We start from the raw sequence: 23274 nt of genomic DNA, 5'->3' as shown, positions 1-23274 counted from the left end.
TAACTTAGGTATAACTATAAGTTAAACCTTTTTAATTAACTTACTTATTACTTTTGTATAACTGTATCGTTAAGAACAGGTATAATTTTCTATTTTTCTTATTGTTTATGCATGTTTTTTCATATCTAACATGGACAAAAATGATCTTTAGTCTTCAAAGTCAAACCACATAATATGTCTCAACTTACAATAAACACTCTATATACATTGTATAGCTTAAAATTTAATTATATTTAAAATACTCCAAATACTTATTGAATATATTTATTAAGTAAGTATTGAGGTATTTCTTAAACTAGATAAAACATTATCTATCCATATACCTAGAGATGATACTACCAATAATAACCACTTGAAAAAGTACTATCATTTACAAATTAGACTACAAATTTTACACGCTAGACTAAATATTTAAGATACATTTTAAAATAGAAACACAGTAGTTACTTTTCATTTACAAAGAGAAGTAAGTACAGATATATAGATAATCATATGAGATCATCTTCAAATCAATCAGATCAAATCTTTCTAAAGATTAATACTAACCCACAGATGATACTAAATATCTTTTGTAATATCTCTAGTAATGATCACTCAGATATATAGTCTTTTGTATGTGTTGAAGGATTTGATGGTATTATTTCAAATATTATATACTTTAAAATTGCTACTGTGTGGTTTACATACAAACAAACGTCTTTTTGGACAATTGTAACAAATTTAGAAGGTACTTGAGATAAAATTATAATCGGTTCAGGTAATATACAAGTATATGAAATGGTACAAATATAATTACTATAAAATGAATGGCAACGATGGTCTCTATTGATCTTCTGGTTTTAATTAATTTCGATTCTCTTTATCTCCACAAAACGTGTATAAGGATTATGAAGTGTATTAATTAGGAATTATTTTAATTAACTAATTAAAGGTTTGACAAATTCTATTACGAAATATATGAAAGGTTTTTTTTTTAAATGTACAGAAATGATTTACTTTACATATTTATGTTGACATATGATTTTCTTTTGTGGAAAATCAAGTACTTTTTTCATTATTTTTCGACAACTTTATTTATAAAAGAATAAACTAGATTTAAAGAAAGGAAGTTATGAAATGCTATCTGTCTTTTGCTGACCATCATTTTTTAATGAAAGCTTTTGATAAACTTTAATTATGGCTGGCTGTCTTTGAAGGCTTCGAAAAATTAAATGCTACTGAATTAATTTTTTAGTTATTTCTTAGTATTAAATATAAAAAAGTTCAAAAAAAAAACAGGACAATAAAGACATAAAACTGCTTTTAACTTTCACAGAGATTGCCGAGTTCATGCTTTTTTAAAGCAAAGTGATTCGAAAATTTGCTCCGTACATGAGTTTTATTTCGGGATTTTCATGAAAATGACAGACTACTTTACTAATATAATTTTATGGATAGGCATATTAGTCTATGGTTTATATTGAAAATTTCATACTATTTTCTAATAAATTTAAATAAGATATTATATTAATTTACGTTTAATAAATATTATTTATGCAATTTTGTTTTTATTTTCATAATTTCTAATGCAAGAAGATTAATGAATTGCTTGTATCCAATAATTATATCATGTATATATGAAATATATAAAGGTATACTAAAGTCTAGCCCCAAATTTGTAACGCTTAAAACTATTGATGCTACGAATAAAATTTTGGTAAATATGTTCATAAAACCCATTTCTGATTGTCCATTTGAATGTTCGTCCGTTCGTCTGTCCGACACGATAAATTAAAAACTAAAAAATATATCAAGCTAAAATTTTTAAAGCGTGCTCAGGACAAAAAAGTGAGGTTGAGTTTGTAAATGAGCAACATAGCTCAATTGGGTCTTGGGTCCGTAGAACACATTCTGTAAAGCGTTAGAGACAGAACAAAAATTTAATTGTAAAATTCTTAGAAAAAATTAGCAACTTTTGTTCGAAATATTTTTTGTAAAGATCACTGTTTACTCGTGAGGGAGCATATTAGATGCAAATTATTATAGTATTAGTATGTATGTGTGGCTCTCTAAGGGTGGCTATCTTTCTTTACTTACATGACGTAAAAAAACAAACAATTCCGTTATCAACATTATCTATACATGATATTTCATTAATTAACTCAGGCAATTTTTTGTTTTTACTTGTTTTATTTGAAATTTACTATACCAATTACATGTAAACAATTGGAAAATAGTCATTTTTTAAATAAAAGGTAAGATTTAATTGCAATTTTCATAAAAGAGCAGCTCTGCGATCGATTCGGTTGTCACCCACATCTACTTTGCACACAACGAATACATAATACATGTTTTCCATTAGTGATCGAATAACCTTAAAGAAAGTCCTCTTATTAGTTAAACCTTAACAAACAAACACGTAAAGTCATGAAAAATTTAACCCTGATAGTACCTACAAAAAAAAAACTTGAGTTAATAATTCACAAACACTTATTACGGACGAGTTGTAACAAACAGGATATGCGATATACGAAAGCTCTACCTATACCTTTAAGTACTTATTCAAATTGAGGAAGAAAAAAAAATGTCCTTAAGAATTTTCTCTTCTTTTTTTTTTCGTTCGTCGTACCAACACAAACACATAAAGAAAAAAAAATTAACATTCAACCATCACAACAAGAACATCAAATAATATGTTTGCATGTCAAAAGAAAATTCACGCCGTCAATCGAGCGCTCCGACACAAACATCGCACACAGAACATTCTAACAAACATCACAACCCATCTTCTCCATTTGTGGGTTACCCTCTCTTGTGTGTGTGCTCTTCATATTGGTCGGTGGACGGACAGGATCGTGTCAGGATAGTAAACTACACTTCTTGTGTTAGAATACAGCTAGAGAGAGCTTTTTACATTCACTATAACGTAAACTGGAAAAAGTTTTTCCAGAAAGCTTTTGCTTTTTTTTTTTGTTTGTTGTTGTCAGTTTCCTTTCCTTTAAATGAATTTTACTCCTGTTATTGTAATAGTTTGTTTTTGAAACCATTTATATATCGAAATTAATAGGTAAATTCGAGAAAAACAAACAAATGACTGAGTTAATTGTTGAAATACCCTATATAAAAAGTATTGAATATCAGTGTTTGCATTATTTTTTTATTGAGTTTAAAAAACCAATACAATTATGGTCATTTATAATGTTTTCGAAAATTTCGAAAATTTTAGAGAAGTATTTTTCTAGAACTTTTTTTTCGTTTTTCACAAGAAAATGGTTTCAACAGAACATTAGTTGAAGCCACCTGTAAGTTTTCAACTCTCTATCTTTTATAGTTTTGGAGAAATTGAACACCAAAGTTTTGTCCTAATTTGCATTCTCACGGTTAAACAGTGACGTATACGAAAACATGTTTCAAACAAGAGTAATTTATTTGTTTATAGGGAACATTTTTTACGTTTAAACTTGTGTTCTATCTCTAACAAACTTCACTTTTTGAACTATCGTGATCAAAGACAGGCGGACAACCGAAAATGGACTAATTAGGTGATTTTTTGCTTAATATTTTGCCCTAAAGCACATTTTATATAATTCTTCGTTAACTTTTGTGGCCTTTATTGTTGGTATTTCTCTTAAATATCGCCAAAATAAATAAATAATTCATTATTGATTTTCCTCTAAGTGAACTGGTGATTTTTCTCTAAGCGAACTGCTCACATTGTACAGAAAAGCATTGACAAAAATTAGATCCTCTTAATTTTTTCGTAGATGTTTCTTCTGGAAATATAGTTTTTAAAACCAAGATTTTATTATTCCTATAGAAACTTCTCAACTTTGATTTGTTATTTTTTCTAAAGCGAGAAAATTCAAGTGGGAATATAATGGATTTGGATGAAAAAATTTTGGTAGAAATCCTAATTAGATTCTTAAAGCTTGACTTATATTACGGTAGTCACGTGATTATATCATATACACACACAAAAAAGAAGAAATTTTGTGTTAAAAAAATAATGTTGTATGAAAATTGTGTCTGCTTCTCCACACTAAATCTTTTTAAACATTACACGCACTTCACTTCATGTTCTAGCAGCACTATTTTATATCCATATAATATCATTCTATCTCTTTTTATATTATTTTCTGTGTCAAATGTTATTTATGCATCACTGTCGTTGTTGGTGTCTTCTTCAAAATATAATTCCATTTTTATTTTTTTTGTGAAGACTAAATTTTAAATGAATATTTGTCATGAACTTAAAAAATAATATGAATATTTTTTGTTTTACAATTTAATTGTGACAAGAAAATGACTTTTTTCTAGAATTTTCCTAGAATAATAAACAATAAAAATATGAAGAGTCAATTTCTGAACGTACTATTTTCTTATTATTTGTGAAATTAAGAAAAGATGGTCCACAAAACTGGTGTAAGCTTTTTGGAAATAAAATTGATCCTATGGCATTCGTGTTTTTTTTATCACCTGATTAACAAAGAAAGATTTATAAACTTAACGTGCCTGAGTACCTGTGTCTCTCTCAGCGGCATCGTTGCTCCTTAAATCGTGAACCGATTGATTGTTTGAAAGGTAATTTAATTGAGAGTGTCTTTAACTATGATAATAGAATATTTTTTGGAATATTTCTCAACATAAAACTGTTAATGTCTCAAAAACGGTTAATCTAAGGAAAAAATCACTAGTATCCTTTTTACGAGATATGACCCGAAAATTCTCGGGTAGCTTTTCTTCCAAAAATGGACATTTCACAGTCTCTATGGAGAGAGGAGATATATTAAAATTGAAGCAATAGGGTTTCTAGCAACATCCGGAATGTTAATCTATAAGCTTATGTCAACAAGAATCAATTGAAAAAATGCTGTTCTCACATTTTACAAACTCAAATATCCTCAGCTTCTGGTCCATTAAATGAAAAGGCTTCTTAAATAAACAGATTGAAAGAAAGTGAGATAATTATATAATTAAATGTGACGAAGGATAAAGACAGAAAATAATATGATATAAATTGACAGCACAGTTTTTTTTTTTTAAATTTTGTTTATAGGTCACTCCTCCGAATTATGATAATAAACACCTTCTCTTTACTTGGTCTGTTATTTCGTGAATGTCTTAAATTTTTATAAATTGAATGAAATAAATTACCTCACCTCAGATTCAAATATGGTAAGAAGCTTTTTCATTCTCATTTTTTCAGCCTTTTCAGGAAGTGAAGAGGTCTAAAATATTAAGCAATGTATACGTTTTGCTTAATATTTAGTTCTCTGATTAGAGAGTATAACAAAAATATAAAATTTAAATCATCATTTTAAATAATTTATTTTCCAAAAAAATAATTCATGATTGCTAACGAAAATAATTATCCTTAAATTTAAATAAAATGCACAGTACTTTTCGACTTATATCATTCATGATGAAAATGATAAAAAAATTCGAAAAAAAATATAACCTCATAAGTTTTTCTTTTAAAATCAATTTATTATAAATAATTTTTTTTTTCCCCGTAATAAGAAATAAAATTATCATAATATTTTATTTAAGACAACACATTAATGATATTCTCATGTTTAAAATTTGATACGTCATCCATTTTACAAGAACGGTGGTGGTAGTGTATTATCATTATAATATAATATACTGTACTAGAGTGATACCCACCCGCTTCGCTGGGTTTAAAAGTAAAGTTTGATAAAGATTGCTCTCGCTTATCCCCTTTCTATAACACTCGAAGTAATGGTAAGTATTGTTTTACACAGGTAAAATATATGTATGCATGGTTTTCTATTTTTTTAAATGTATAATAGTAATTATTCATTGTGTATATCAGAGAAGATGGCCGTGAAATATTATATATTGACTATTTTTACAGAAATCTGTAATTTATGGTAATGTCAAATGTCATATTAAATTAAATTTTTTTATTTTATTCTTAATATATCTTTATAAATTATAGTTCATGTGTTATTTTGATATATCAGCTATATTGCTGTACAGTTTCATTAAAAACCATTCGCTAGTTTAAGCGTGAAAGCGTAACAAACAAACATGATTACTTTCGCATTTATAATATATCTATATAAATAAATAAAATAAATAAAAGCGTCGCTTTTGTTACCTATATCACATGAGATCGCGGCCGATATGTTAAAAAAATGAAAATAAAACTTTTTTTTTTTATTATGTAAATATTTATTTTTTTTAAAGCGACATCGCCAGGAATCACTGTGTTTGTAAAAGCAGAGACCTATTTCAAAATATATGTTAAAATTGCGTGGACGCATACATATTTTTTTCTAGGGGATGATATATGAATGTATGATTAATATAATTTCTTTTGAATTATTTATAACGAAATGTATAATATGTACATTTTAAAAAGAGATATTTGGAGATATTTTTGGTACAAAGTGTGTCAGATAAATTATATCTTATTATTATTTATTTGCAATGCAATAAGAGCGTAAGTTCAAAAAGTGTACTTGAAGAAAAACGTTAATAAAGATAAAAAGATATTTTGTGTCAACTTATGTTTAGCAAGGTTATCTTATGATTAAAATTTTAATATTGTTTCTCTAGCCAGTTTTTTCCTGTCCACATGAGATTGTAATGGACACCCAAAATCCATATTAATTTATCACTAAATCCTTAAATATAATTTAAATGTGAAAGTAAGATATTTTATTGTTTTTTTGGTACGCTTTCACGCAAGATGTACTGAATGGATTTGATTGAAACTATCCAATAATACAGCTGATACATCAGACTAACACATGGGCTATAATTTATAAAGATGTATTTAAAAAAATTAAAAAATTAAATTAAATCTGACATTTTACTACGCCATTTTTTTTTTTATTCATGGCCATTTTTTCTGATATACTCAATGATTTATAATTATTTTATATTTAAAAAAAATTGAAAACTGTGCATATATTTTACTTGTTTAAAACAATCCCTACCCTAATTCCAAATGTTAAGGAAGGCGGAGAGTGAGAGCAAGAGAGTTGGTGGCTATAACGCGCTGCTTTTTACCAATCTTTACTTTTAAACCCAGCGAAGCGGGCGGATATCAAGGTAGTATAAAATATTAATTCCTATAATAAATTCAATACTTTGTGTCGTTATTATTATTTCGGGTTTAAGGATATTAACCCCTCATTTTACAGCTAATTTGTATTGGCCAATGACGTAAATCTCTCGAAGTCTAAAAATTTACCGCTTAGGAAAAATATATTGGAGAAATAATTTTAAAATATTATTGTGTTCATTATTTAATTTGTATATTTTATATGTAAGAAGTTGACGATGAAATATATCTGTAAGAAAATTGCCGAAAATTGTATTTATAAAAAACTTATTGAAAAAAAAGTATTTTTCTTTTATATTTTCGCTCATTTTGGTGGTTTATGAGACAGAATACGAAGCAGCACTAATTGATCTGAAACACACTGTAATATTTATTGAATCAATATTACAGGTACCCAATATATTTATATTTTATATTGGCGGCTTCTTTGACTTTCCAAATCGATGAGCCAAACATTAACATCGACAAAAAAGTTGACAACCAACATACATTTATATACATACAGCCTTGTATTTGTCCGTCAACAAGGGGGATGACTCTCTTGGCCCCACTTCAGTAGCTATTTAGGAGAGGGATGCACTGTTCTATAGTTGATTGAAGATGAGACTGTTCTTCTATCATTGTATTAGGACACGCTTCAAAGCGTTTTAAATTTCTGTATCTTTTTTTTTTGATAAAAATTTTTAGAAAACCGTTATGCAAGATATGTATGAAGGGTTAAAAAAAATGTCTTCAGCTGTTGTGAAGATTTGTGGCGTCTTTACTGAAGGTCAAAAAAAAAGTTTTTTGTTTTATTTGTTTATTGCAAATATTGAAAGAAACCGGAAATATTTGTGAAATAATCACAATTTTTGGTTGAAATACTTATTGGCGCCGGGGGTTTAAAAATTAATACTTTTTTTTTGGGTTTTGTTTTAACACACTCTCTGAAATTTTGGTTGAGGGTTTTTATGAAGCAACAGTTGTTTGTTGTTTAATTGTTTGACTTTCTTTCCGGCAGTAAAAAGGTTTTTGTAATTATCATTAATGTCTCAAATTCATACATTGTAAATACCCGAACGAAGAAGAAGGTCTTACATTTATTTCACACTTTTTAACATGACATAATATGTCTAGACATTTTAGATAACATTTTGACTTAGTGACTGACCATCTCATCTCTCCTTTTAAAAACACAAGCGTTTTTTTTTTTTGTTAAAATGAAATTTGAGTGATATACATTAAAAATTATTTCATGTAATGAGACAATTTTTAATTGTTTTTGTCTTTGTGTTAAGGTAAATAAGCCGCGTTAAAAAAAAGTCCAAAGACATATTTGCACACAAAAAAACAGTAAAATTCTAAATCGGTTATTAAACTCAACATTTTTTATGTTAGTGGAAAGTGGGGGGAATTATTTACACTTAAGGAAAACTGGAAATTGTGCTTATGCTAGTGGAAAAAATCAAATTCTGATTAATTACATTATCACATTAACTACCAGGCGATTATATATAATTAAGATAACTCTTGCAATAACACGTTAAAGTGTTTTTTACTTTCATAAACAAAATTGGTACGCGTGGAGTAGTTAGGATCAGGCACGACATTGCCTATTTCCCCTCTAGATTTTTTACTCATAAGAAATGTTTCTGATTTTAAATAAAATACAAAAGACTCATTTGAAAAAATAATCATCAAAATCGTGGCTGTTATTGAGGACTTCCTAAGAATGGCTATTTTATGTATTCCTTCATCCGACTATTATTGATTCAAATGAAAAATACACAGTTCATGATTACTCCTAAAACATTTAAGCAAAAAGATGTAACAAAAAATCAATGACAATTTTACCATTTCCAAGTTAACTAAGTAATTTTGTTCAATAAAATACTTTTAATCAAGGATGTTACATCAGCGTCCACAAGCGAGCGTTAGGTAACACTGAGTCAAATAATAGCAAAAACCAGTTAAATACTTCGATAATTCTACAAACTGACGCAAATCATGTATTATAAATTTACCAAAACTACTATTGATTTTCGTATTCAAAAATCTGAAATTAATATTTTGTAATAAAAATAATGACAAAGTTTTAATATTTTGGTATATTTTTAATATAATAATCCCAAATCTCCCCTGTTCGTAATTACCCACCGTTCGTTTTTACCCCTAGTCTTTACTCCACTCTCACCGAATTTTGAAATACAAAAAATCGAAGTAATTTATCAAGATAAGTCTCTTTTGATGAAAACTTTTTACCTTGAAAAATCCGTATGATAAATGCGAAGAAAAAATGAAAAATAGTATATGCTAAGCTAAACATTCATTATTCACCCTATATCAGAAAATTTTCTACATATTACATAGACTTTTCTTCATAATTGTAATAGTTTTTATTTACTTTCGTAAAACTTTTCGATTAAAACTTTTTTGTTCTTGTGCTATCTAGAAAAACAAATAAAAGTGAATGGTCTCTCTCCCTTTCTTTCGAAAAACATATATATAAAAAGTTTACGAAAAAACATACAAGTGGGCTTAATTTTGGGGGTTTTTTGTTTACTAAAAATTTCAGACAATACTTTTATAAACTGCTTTAGTGTATATTGGATTATAACCGAAAAGTAAGGACCGTTTGTTTCTTTTGTATACAGACTCCAATTAGTACATACTTGACTCACATCTTAACCGAAATAATAACAAATATAGGGAATGCGACTTTTAGAGACAGGAGCAATAATTTTCTGTTTAAAATAAATTATACAAATTTTAAGAATCTCACATTTGAAAAAAATAAAGTTCCAGGCAATTCTTGGATTTTATGAACCAAAAACGAAAAATACCCCGTTAAGGATAGTTTTTAATCTTGAGAATTCATCGATTAAAATTGGTTAAATTTAATTATAATTAGCAAAGATATAAAAAATAAATTACTGCGCTACTATTAACTTACTATAGTACTATTTATCTTATTGGTATATTGACTTTAAGTTTAATATTTACTTAAATGTTTTCACATACAAAATTTGATTTATGATCGAAAAATTTCCAAATTTGTAGTTTGCCATTTGAAGATCTCTCAAATATTATACCTTAAAGAAAAATATGCCAGGAAGATAAATTTTGGTTAATTTTATTTTTACCACTTTGCTTACTATAAATTTTACCATTTTTTTTAATGGTGGCCGAGAATCTATCTTTATTTTTTTTCATTTGAAATTTACAGGTAAGCACTTTTTCTAAGTGGCTGACTTCTTCTATTCCTTATATACTTGACTTCTCAGTGGAATTGATAGTAAATAGTAGATTGAAATTTAAATTATATTGGTTTTTTATATTTTTTATAGAAATTTTTTATCACTTATCTATTCAAGTGGGAAAATCGTTTAGTTTGACCTATTTAATTTACAGTTTAGAGTTGTACTTCATCTAAGTACTATATTCCACATCTTTAATCGAATTACTTTATGAGTGATACTCGGGAGGAATTTGAAAAATTAGTATCAGATCCCGGCTATTCTATACCTATTATTTTCACTGCTTTTGTATTAGGTTTGAACAAAGGTAAATACTGGAATAGTTCCTATCAAAGTCAACCCCGTTCCCTATTTGATGACTTATTCTATAATACCCACGTAATTTTTCTATACCAAAATTCCACTTTTTGCACCAGGACTTTGACTGCAGAATGACATACATGAGTGGTTAATCATTCTTGTCATTTAAAAAGCTAACGATATTATAAAATGTTGATTTCAATTTCCATGGCGAATAAAATAAGTTTCTATCAGAACTTTAATAAGTAATCAATTTAATTTTTTTTTGTCTCTTTACATAAAAAGTAGTTTTATTTGATTTTTCTTGACTAAGTGTATTAGCTTGTCGTTTGGCGCTAAGTTGGTACAAAGTAAACCGCTGTCAAATGAAATAACGCCCTAATATTAAAATACAAATAAAGATTATTGTGTAAATATTAGCTTGATACTTAAAGGGTATTAGTTTTTTTTTTTTTTTGAAGGTGTACTTACTTCTTCGTTCAGAAGAGAGACTTGTACCACATTTTTACAATAACAATCACTCACCTACAACTCACAAGGTACATTATTATTTTTATTTAAAAACGTTTTTACACACACAGAAGTCTTGTGTTTACACCTTAATGCATTCGAAAAAAAACATTGATGTGAAACTGTCCTTTTGTCCATACTGCAATGTTTTTGTCGTCTTCTTTTTTTGGCATGTATGCACATAAAACGTGGGAAGATGTTATGGTTTTATTGTTAGTAAAAAAGCTTTAATTTTTTGCATCGGTAAATTTTGTAAGAAATTGAAATAATAGCACCTGTAGGGTGCTGCTTATATTTTTATCTTTAAAAGTGTATTTTTTTTACTTGTTTTGTCAAAAAAGGTCTTTCTTATCTGGATAGAATTATTATTATTAATATTTTTTTTAGTTGGAAGAGATCTCAACTCCTGAAAATGATACATGCACGGTTTCACTTGTTTATAAAAATGATATGGAGTATTTATCAAACAAAATGATTTCATAAAAAACATGTGTCATCTGGTTAGCAGTGAAGATAACTTGTGGGTAAAGATCGACCTTAAACTGTTGCTTGGACGAGAAAAACTTCCATTTCCCGTTCAAGTTTTTACATCAAATAGGTGTAAAAATTACCTTAAAACTTGATAAAAAATTGCTTCATTTTATAAATTAAAGCTTAAGAGAAAGTTTTCTAAATTCATTTATCGAATAAAAAAATTAATTCTGACAAAATAGAGTGAAAATTCTTTGTATTAACAAATTGATAAAGTTTTTATTTATAAAATGAAAGAATGGGTGTATATTTTATTTTATAAGGGTTAAATTTATAATATACAAAGTAAAAATACCGTGTTAATGAAGAACTGAAGTGGAAAAGTTTTCCTAACGATTTTCACTTTATTATTCAGCCGTGATAATAATAATGATAATTTGAATTTTCTCTATTTTCACTATTATAATATAAATTATAACCGCATAAATAGATAACTTTGACTTTTATATAAAAACTATTATAGTATGGCTTTATGTACAATGTTTCAAAGTATTTAAACCAAATTTTCACTATGTATTTCAAAATTTAACATCTCGTAACCCTAAAATAACCTTAAATATACCGATTTTATAGTTAAAGTATTCTAAAATGAATAACTATTTTTGAGTGTAGGTAAAACTTTAAACTAGAAGGATGATTTACTCTTGTTTATCGAACAATTTTTAGCTCTTTTCTATTCGTTGTGTGCGTAGTCATGGTAGGAACAATAAAATCGATGCCAGCGATTCCAGTGAAAAGTTTTGGCGGTAAAGGACGCTGTTATGACTAATTTGCAATACCAAAATTTTGTTTGTATCATCAATATTTTTATGCGTTAGAAACGCTTGGGACTAAAATTAGCATACTTTTGCTATACGGTTCATATACAGGGCACAAAAATTAGGCCTAATGATTGACGTTTACTGTTTCTTGCATTGGTACATTTTCATTCAGGGTTGTTTCTTGAATGTAATAGCTTAATAATATTTCCCAATATTTATTATATGTTCCATTTGTGATATGACAAACGGATTCCTTTGTAGGGTAGTATTTTTTCATCCACAATTAAAACAATGTTATTTTTTGTTATTGTTTGCATATAGCTCATAATATTATCGTGTAAACTAACAATAAAATATAATAAATTGGTTGTATAAAATTTATATATGGCGTGAAAAGACAACGCGCAAAACTTGAGTATTATTACCAGACCATTTTAATAAAATGTGTACATACAAGCATGAATTCGAGCATTTTTATATACCTACTATTTTGTTAGTGAATTTTCTTTTCAAAGAAAATTAGCCATTGGTTTTATACCGATGTCGAAATTTTCCCCAAATTTCCTCAACTGATTAAATTTCTTCTAAAGGCTTAAAAATAATAAAAAATTTTGGTTTAGGAATTTGATAAAACCAGTCTGTCAAAAAATTACAAAAATCGGGTGCTATTGATGATAGTTTCTGAAATAGAGTCGAAAAGTCCTATATGATCCGATTCAGATTATAATATGGAGACCATGCTCTGAATTGTCAAAAAGCACCCGATTTTTGTAATTTTTGGGTCAGATTTATCCTGTTAAGTAAACTTTATCAAATTTCGAAACAAAAAATCATGGTTGCGATTTTGACTAACCTATATGTAGGTATATTATATTGTATTCTTTTAGACATACCCTAGAATCCTGTACTTTCGAAGCGATTCAGGTCATATTAAGAAGATCACTTATCTAATCGTCAAACAGATTCGAATTTTGGGTCAAAATTACCTTAGAATCAATGTTTTATCAAATTACCTCTTAGGAAAAGAGCAAAAAATCTAAGAAAGAGTCTCCGGTGTCAATAAAACTTTTTTTTATAAGATAATTTTGACCCGATACTTGAAGTGGCTTCTGAGATAAAAAGCTTACACGTAGATCAAAACAGAATAAAAAACGTTGGTTTCAGAATTTGATAAACTATGTTTGTAATGTAATTTTGACTCAAAAATTACAAAATTCGGGTTCTGTTGATGATTGGGCGTATAGTTTCTGAAATAGAGCCTTAAAATCCTAGATGGGCCGATTATTATGGAAACTATGAATTTAATCTTCAAATGGATCCGACTTTAGTAATTTTTGTATCAGCTTCATACTGTGAAGTGAACTTTATCAAATTTCGAACTCTGTATATTTGATAATTTTGATCTAAATATTACAAAAAGTAATATAATACAAGGAAGAATTCACTTCGTTTACACTGTTCCTGCGAGACGACTTTATTTACAATAAAATTTAGTTGTTGTTTTTTCTTTTCGGTGTAACAAACACAGAACACCCAAACAAGCATTTCTACCATTCGAATAGTGTCATTATTTTTTCATATCCTTTCTAACACACATCGACAAAAAAATATTCCTATTTTTACTATTCTAGTTCGTTTGAGTTAATGTTTTAGTTTAGTATTTTATATACAGATAACATGCAATGTTTTATTTTCAAAAAAAAATTATAAGTTCTAAACCAACCAACTCAACTTAACAATAGTATTTAAAGTCCAACGACGACGAACACTGCTGCTCTGGTGTGTATTTTTTTTTTTTCTCATCAGCATAAATTTTTCAATTTTCATATAAATTTTTTTATTAATATTCCGTGAATTTTTCACAGTTCAAGGATAAGGCGCATAATTTTATAAAATGGAAGTTTGTAATTTTTTACGGCTAGCGTGATAAAATTCACAGATCCGAATTAATGAATTTTAATTTATTATATATTAAAAACGTATATTTCTATAAGTAACCGATTTCTAGTAAGAATAACATATCAAGTAGTAGTAGAGGTATTTGCTTAACCCGTCAGCACTCGCGTCAACAATATGGTAAACTTTAGTCGCGTGATAAGAGATTTGCTCACGCGTTCGGGGCATGAATCAAATATTTCGCGGATTAAATATTCTTCAACTTTCTAAATCATAACCTCTACATAATTATATATAAATTTATTTTATAATGTACGAGCTAATTAAAAAGTAAATTCATTATAACTGATTTCACTATATACTTAATACAAGTTTACTGAGTACGACTTATATTAAACTAACAAAAGTACACGAATAGACCCGGAATTTTCGAAGTTAATTATCGAAATGATAAGATAGAAATAGTTTCAACCATATATATAATTTGAAAAATAAAAGTTATTATGCTTGAAATCGAGCATGAGCAAAATGCTCATTACGTGAGTGCTGACGGGTTAAATAATTAGTTGAATAATCATATTAAACGGTTTCTAATTTTTTTATTTTAAAATAAACGTATACATGATTTTATTCAGGATTTTGTTTAGATAAAAACTTGATTTAATTTCCAGAATAGCCTGATAAAGTTTTAAAACTTTCTTAAACAAAATCTAAATTGTATGAAATTTACTATTTTATTTACTTTATGTTCAAAAATTTACTGCGGATCTTCAGATATATTAAAGGTGAAGTATCTCGAATGTTCCAAAACTTTCTTTTGTGTTTGCGCAGCTGCATCATCTTTCAAGATATATTGCGCTTTTCAGAAAGCGAGTCTATTTTAAAATATTCTGAAAAATTTGGGAATTTCTTGTATGAAGCTAATGCTTTAAGTAGCGATTTTTACCACACAGATAAGTTTTTAAAAAGTCAAACAAAAAGCAAAACTTTAGTTTTTCTTGACACTTAAAACTGAAAAAGTTAAAATTGGTTTGTTTCCACAATAAATTCTAAAACAAACTAAATCATTTATAAAACTTGTAGAAAACTATAAATAATAAATATCCCATTTTCTTCACTCACACCCACCTAGACACATAAATTTCCCTCAATAATAATAATAATAATAATAATAATAACTATTCATAAAGTCAATTAAAATTTAGTTTTAATATAATTTCCCCACAAAACACAAATGACATTATTTACTTTAAAACTACTAAATTGAGGAAAAACTTTTTTTTTAATGTTTAAAAAGTGGAAAAACATCAAAATATCATGTGAGAAAAATATTTAATAGTAACAAGGCGTTATATTTATTGTTCTCAAAACACACACATATATATTAACTTCATTCCCCATTCCCTCTCAGGCTGCCGTGGAAAACAAAAAAAAACTAATTTAAACTAATAGTTTTTCATATATGAATAAAAAGTTTTTCTTGAAAAATTAATTGTATTTATCATCTTTGTTACACTAAGCATCGTTTTAATGTACGTGTATTCATATTTTTAACGCCCGTATTAAGCAGAGAGATCCGTGTACCTCTATGTCAAATTTTCTTCCAATTCCTCCAAAACTATTCAGGAAAAAACAAACACACTCGTACAATATTACAGAAGCTTAACAATCATAAAATTCACCCTGATTTATATGAATAGAACAAGTGATTTGAGCACTCGCTAAAATACGGGCTTAATGATCTGTGCCAGGCCCAGATAATTAAAGGTCCGTGATTCGATTACTAGAAGCTGTATTTTTTTCATACTTTATAAAATTAAGTAAGAAAAAGCTGCGGGACCGGTGAAGCAATTCCTCTTTTTCCAGGCAGTGAAAAAAGTGGTTCAAATGTACCGGCGATTCATTAATGATAGTGAATCAACTGTTAAAAATGAATACAGACTCTGGATGACCAAATTGAAAACAGAATGTGAAAACAATTCCGCCATACCAAAGTCGGTAGCGACTTATCATTGAAGCATGCGACCAAGATTTGTGTCCATATATAAAAATGTTCTTACAAATACTGGCAACTCTTACGAACGAGCGTAATTACTGCAGAGAGATTGTTTTGTATACTTCGCGAGGTTGGTTGGTTTTGTGCCTCAATGAGACAGGAAAGATTATTCGGGTCAGCTCTCCTAAGTATCTGGATATCGACTACATGTTCAACGCATTGCGATAAAACGAAAGCTAGCTGTAAAAAAACTTGGTCAGGTCGTTATATATTTTGTAAACGGCTCGCATTTGGCCATTTTTCGGCCATCACCTTTTTTGAGGGCTAGATTCGCACCTGTGTACCACAGATTTCTTTTGTATATAGAGGCTATGTGAGGCTTGGCACAACATATTTTTATATTCTGTACTTTTGTTATTATTTATTAAATGACACGTCAATTTAAGGTTATGTTACATGTGTAGTGATTATATTATATACTTTTATAATATAAATTTCATACATGTTAGAAAAAGAGAAGAAGATACAGCTTTTTTTTTTCGTTGTATTCTAAGTTTTATATGTTTTCTAGTTTGCTTCTGTTGTTGTTTTTGTTTATGCTTTCTAATGTGTATGTGTGTATGTTTGAGTAATTGTGATGTGGGTATCGGTTTTTAAGCAATCCGTAGCAAAGAATTCCGTTTCAGAATAATGGCTGTGACTAACCGATTTAAGCGTTTATGACTCTAATTAAAAAATATCTAGCGGAACTACAAAATAACTGTAGGATGAAAGTAAGAAGAACTACATAAGTTTAGCTACCACAGTAACGCCACACTAATTCATTAATATAATTGTATGAGTGGACATATAAGTTTATGGAAATATACACGTTTATTTGCGCTCCCACCATATTTATACTAAATTTTTTATAAATAAATAATAGTCTAAGAAACTAAAAAACACAAAATCAATAATAGTTTACAAAAACTAAAAACCACGCTCTTGTAACTAGCTGAACTAAAGGGTGGAAATTAATTTCTTTAAATTCAAAAAAAATAATTTTATCGTAAAAAAAGCGTGCGGTACTTTCTAAGAAGATATTTTATAATGGCTTTACTTTTACCAATATCGGTCTATAAAATATTTTCAATAATTGAAATTTAGCATTCCACGCTTTTTAACGATAAAATGCTTTTTTTAATTTAAAGAAATTATCTTCTACCTTTTAGTTCAGCTATTCACAAAAGCATGTTTTTTAGTTTTTTTAAACTATTATTTAGACCGTTTAATTCGCATCTACCTTCAATGTTTAGTAAAAAATTGAGTGCTGGGAAGAATGATACCCAATGAGCCCAATCAGTCGCTTTAATATAAATTGTTTATTCTTTAATGCTAAAAAGTTTTCCCATTTTTAATCAGAGGCTTTAACTTCTGAATCTTGAACATAAGTTTCACTGGTACACTTAATCGACGCCGATTCACTATGAGTTTTTTTTCTAACGATAGTGTAGCGTGTAGTTTGTTCATTGTCCTGTATGTGTGTGTGTGTGTGTGTGTGTGTGTGACAGAGAAATTGTCGAGGGTGTACACATAATATGTAAGTTTCTTTTTTTTCTATGGAACGGGTAAAAATACATATATCGACATATACAACACACACATGTAGAACAGACGGATTGGATCGGTAGTCGAAGATATGGTATGAAAACGACATAGAACATGTATTTAAAACCATGTAGGTTCAACACCATCATATTATTTTCATAGTTTCTGATAGAAAGCAACTATGTTCACCTCGAAAAAAAATCATGATATCTTTATCTTCTGAAGTGTTTCAAAATTTACGGAAACTACTACCACCTCAGCTGTTATATAAGAAGTACAGGCGTAGAAAATAGGAAGTTAATGGCAGCAAATAAACAGAAAAATTTGAAAAATTAAAGTATTAATCATAAGCGAAGTTGAAAAAAATAACTTTTTCTAAATTTTATCGTATAACCTTTTTTTTTTGCAAGCATAACATATACACAGACATTAGTAATTTTTACGACAATTCAAGAATGAATGAAATTTTCGTATAGCTTAAGTTAAAAAATTATTGGTCTGCCCAAAGGAAATCGTATTCACTTCGACTTGTGTTATTATTTTATATGTGGGCAAATGAAGTAGATCGACACGGAAGTGTAAATACAAGTTTTAGCTCTTGTGTAGTAGTTATGTAGGGTCGACACTAAATATTTATCAAGAATTGTACAAGTTTTTCTTTTCACTTTTTTTTTTTGAAATGTTATTTGATCATTTTAATCTTATTAAATATTTACAAATAAATACATTAAATACACAAAAAAATAGATACCTCCAGTGAAACGTTCGATTGAATCTATTTCCTTAGTCTTTTTGTATTGGTAAAAAAAATCTGCTGGTAGGCTGGTAGTGTATTTCAAAATTCCGATCAAAACAGATAAATTGTGGTTTTTGAAGTCGGATTTTTTTTGTTTCATAACGATCATGTGGCTCTAAAATCTAAAAACGAATGTTCGACTTTTCCACATTAAGAATTTTGTTAGAATATTATCAATTTCGGAACTGTGTAGCTTCAAAAATAAAACTAAACGAATTCGAAATACCCGTAGTATCTAATACAATTTTTTTAGTTAAAATCAGGAATTGAAATAAAAGGTTAATTCAGGAAGGCACATGCTGAACGCCTGGCAGTGTATCATGGCTACTGCAAGAACTGTCACAGTGGTGAGGAGAATGAGACAATGTCTCATCTTCTCTGTCACTGCCCAGCTCTTGCCATGATGAGATGGGCTTACTTTAGGCAGCCTTTCTTTGACGACCTCTCCGACCTAAAGTCCGTCGACGTCAAAGCTCTCCTACTGTTGTTAAAGAGCTCAAATGGTTCATGGAGTAGTAGCCGGGGGTGGACAACCCTTTTCGATATCACAACGGACCCTATGGTCTAAATGTTTCCCACTCCAGGACAGCCACTCTAACCTAACCTAACCTATTCAAGTGAAAAAATGAGATTTAGAAGCCCTAATTAAAACTCTTTTACTATAAAAAATGCTTTGATATAGAATAAAGACCTAAATAAACCCTCGCCTTTAAAATGGATGGATATTGCCAGGTAATCCTTGAAAAAAGTTTTAAATAACCTTATCCTGCCAAAAAAAACAAGGTTTTCTTAGTTTTTTTTTGAAGAAAACAAGGTATTTGCTAAAAGCCAATTTTAATACACAAGTTCGTTTAATTAAAATTTTATTCTTCCTTCCAGAAGTCTAATTTTAAATTTTAATCAACAACAATTTAAATTTTGTTGGGTTAATTAAAGAAATTTTTGAAAGAATTTCTTTTTAATTTATGTAACCGCAAATATTACGTATATTCGTTTTGAAAAATGCAAAAGTTGGACCTAATAACTTATTTTTTTAATAATGCCTTCCTCTCAAAATAAATGTAAAAGTAGAATTTTTTTTAAATTAAAAATAAAAATTTCATATTCCGTAGACCACACTGCGAAATATATACACTTAATTATTTTTAATAAAATATTTTTATAAAATTTTTCTATTTGTTTTTAATAAATTTCCTAAAAAAATAATTATAATTGTCCAATCTAAAATTAATGAACCACAAAATAAAATACAAAACCATATTTCGAAATAATATTTTTTTTAAATAATTTTTTAATGAATATAATTTTTGAAAAATTTTTATATGAAATTTGATGATATATTTGGTGGAACAAAAATTTTGTTGAATGAGTGTAAAAAAATATGTAAATTATTTGTGACGTACAGTACTTACAAAGCCGTGCTTATCACTGATGTTATTTGTTAATTTTAATTTGTGAAATGACACAACTTTCTGCATCCATTGTTCGCCCGTTGATGGTGAATCCGGATGAATGTACATTCGTTTTGGCATTTCTGGGTCAGCTTTACCCGCAACCATCCATCGGCTACACAATTTTAATAAATTATTAAAATTTATTTATTTTTTATATGGGGTGTTTCATAATGATCGTACTCGGATGCATTCACTAAAGGAAATAATTTCTTGGCAGAAAAAATAACTTTGCCTGTATACTACTAAAGTAGTAATCCTCAATGTTTTGGTTTCACTGGGGCGGTTTCAAACCAAAATCCAAATACGATCATTACAGCGCACCCCTAATTTAAGGATGCCTTAGCCTGGAACATCCTTTATAATATGGGATTCGAACCCAATTCCAAAAAATTAAAATTATTTGTAAATTTAAAAAAACTGAATATATACAATCGAACAAAAATTTTAACAAAAATAAAAAAATTAGGCATTTTTTTTACTTGCTGAAAAAATTAGAAAAGAAAAAAGGAAAAAGAAAAATTAAATAAATAATGAAATTAAAAATAATACAGCATGATTCAAAAGTCCTTAATTATACTTTTATGGATCATTTTGTATGTTGTAATTTTATACGTACCCGATTTTCTCTGTTGCAATTTTCACTACAGATAAATACCAAAAAAATGCCTTATTTTTTCATTATATACAATTAAACAGCGCATGCTTCGTGCCTTTTAAAGTTATATATTGATCACCCGGTAATTTTTTTAAATTTTGTTTTTTTTTAATAGATTTTTTGATTTTCTTTAATCCTAAGCTAACCTATGATATTTGGGTATCGAATCTGACCTGTTGTGGAACTTATATCTGCATTCATCAGCTGCAACGATGTCCATTAGTAAGATGTATTTCGCTTTTTTGTCAAGACCCGAAACACGCACTTTGTAGGCAGGAAACATGCGCCTGAAACAACATGTCTACCGTTAACAAAATGACCGTTTTTTTTTAAATACCTGTTATGAAATTTATATCGATAATCATCCGCGGCTACGATATCCAACAATAAAATGTATTTCGCTTTCAAATCCAAACCAGATACACGAAATTTCATTTGGGGAAACATTTGTCTGTAAAAAATTATTTATATTTTGAAATACTACGCCATTTAATTTGAGTAACCCCCAAATTTACACCCATTTAGTATTTAGGCCTAAGGTGACAATGATACAACACCTATTTATGTTGTTATTACAAAAGGGCCCTATCGATTTAAGATAGAAGAATAGGGTTATTGTCAGTGGATTGACAATAATTTGCCATCTTCCTATTATTCACCATAAAACAGATGTCATTTTAATCCTTGATGTCATTCACTTTTTTTTTCAAAAATAAAATGGGTGGATTACACTCGGATTAAAAATATTGTGTCCTCAGTTGCTCTTGATCTGTCCTTAATATTTTGAAAAAAAATGTCATTGATGCATAATAATAATAATAAAAAAAAAAAACATATTTTAAAATAATATTTTTAAGTTAGAATCTCTCTCTAAAAAAAAGTGTTGATAACACTATTTAAAAACTTATCTAATTATTTTAGTTTCGGGAGTAATTATCAATTAATTTGATTAATTGCTAGGCGCCTTTTTTGACATCTATATCATAACATAAATTATTTTAAAAAAACATCAACTCTTACGTTTTTTTTTTGGAAACAAAAAAATTATTATATAATTTTTAAATAATTATTTTTGTATGTATAATGAAATGAAAAATAAAAAACTGGTTAGAAAATGATGGAAAACTCGAATATCATTATTAATTGATGTATAATTTCCTTTTCAACACTATTGTGGTGGAAAATTCTAGTAATTCTTTAACAAATGTTTGTTAATAATATTTTATACTATAATACATAATTATTATAGTCTATTTCAGATAAAAGGGATTAAAAATGGCTACCGATATAAGACGAGATTGGGCAAAATAATCTGTACGATTTGAATTTCTTATAATTTTTTTACTTAAATTTTCATTATTAACACTAACTTTTATTATTAACAATTCGCTTGTGTAATAATAAAATTGGGCTCGATGGACCAAAAATGTATTCTTGAGAGTTGATTTAATAACATGGCCTTAAGCTAATTGCTAGGATGAATCAAATATTCGAACATTATGATCAACATAGAGAGGTCAATCTGACTTTTATTTCTATCATCGTGTACAATATTTAAATCCGGCTTGAAGGACCAACAAATGTATTCATGAAATTTGAATTCATTATTTTAAGTTAATTATTCGTATAGTACGGATTGTTACGGTCTTTTGTCATCGGTTCTACCAGTAGACTCTTGTTCTATATCTAAATCATTATTTTGATCAATTTACTTGAAAACTATAGTAATGCTACTAATTTTAATGAATGAAAAATTCTCGTGTTTGTGGTTAAACAAAAGGCGTCAATATTCGATTCGAAAACATGAAATAGTATAAAAAAGAGTATTTTTTTACATGAAACAAACAATCGATTTAAAACCAACTCAAGGGTTCCGTAAACAATTATTTTCTTTATATAGAATACTAATACAGGTAATAGAGAAGCTCGTTTCGCTTGTTCATTAAATTACAGGAATTATTTTTTATTTAAATAGAATAAGTATCACGTACTGAATGTTAATTCACAAAACCCTTACAAATTTGTATAGCTGGAGTGTCGCAATTTTTTAGAAAAACTGTTTTGTTTCATATCTGCGTAACCTTGCGTATTACGAAAAAGATGGGTGATAACCTTTATTGTAGATAATTAAATTTTCTATCTTTTTTGTTCGATAAAGTTTTTTTGTATCATTTACCGTTGACGACTTATTCGACTATTAATTTATTTATTGACTTGTTGGCCGATATTTCGTCTAATATTTGCTTAAACAATATAATGCTAATAACTTAACTTTTAATTCTATAAATTTCCTACAATTTTAGAGTTATAGCTATTTTTTCTAAAATTTTTATTTTTGAAGTTACAACAGGTTCAATGAATGTACTGCCGGGTGTAAGGTTAATAAAAACGAGCTATACATAGTGTAATGATGAAAATTCAATAAATATGTAAAAAATTTATTTATAGCGACATAATTAGCAATAAATAATTTGCCT

The 23274-nt window shown here is 28.0% G+C and overlaps 1 protein-coding gene across 6 annotated transcripts in view; it reads right to left on the bottom strand.

Moving 5' to 3' along the window:
- LOC123301833 (optomotor-blind protein-like) overlaps positions 1 to 23274 on the bottom strand; it is a 136541-nt gene that overhangs the window by 56684 nt on the left and 56583 nt on the right. For 2 of the 6 annotated variants that reach the window (XM_044884745.1, XM_044884747.1), the window contains exons 2-3: positions 21135 to 21248; positions 20092 to 20254 (exon numbers count right to left, since the gene is read on the bottom strand). In XM_044884745.1, coding sequence (XP_044740680.1) covers positions 20092 to 20254; positions 21135 to 21248 — 277 coding nt within the window. Of the gene's footprint in view, positions 1 to 20091; positions 20255 to 20970; positions 21085 to 21134; positions 21249 to 23274 lie in introns of all 6 variants that reach the window. The other 4 variants (XM_044884749.1, XM_044884750.1, XM_044884748.1 and 1 more) reach the window with 3 other exon arrangements.

Source organism: Chrysoperla carnea, chromosome 5 (genome assembly GCF_905475395.1).
Source record: "Chrysoperla carnea chromosome 5, inChrCarn1.1, whole genome shotgun sequence".
In the NCBI taxonomy this organism is placed as follows: Eukaryota; Metazoa; Arthropoda; class Insecta; order Neuroptera; family Chrysopidae; genus Chrysoperla; species Chrysoperla carnea.
The sequence above is the reverse complement of the archived record's forward strand: the minus strand, read 5'-3'. Positions and strand labels throughout refer to the sequence as shown.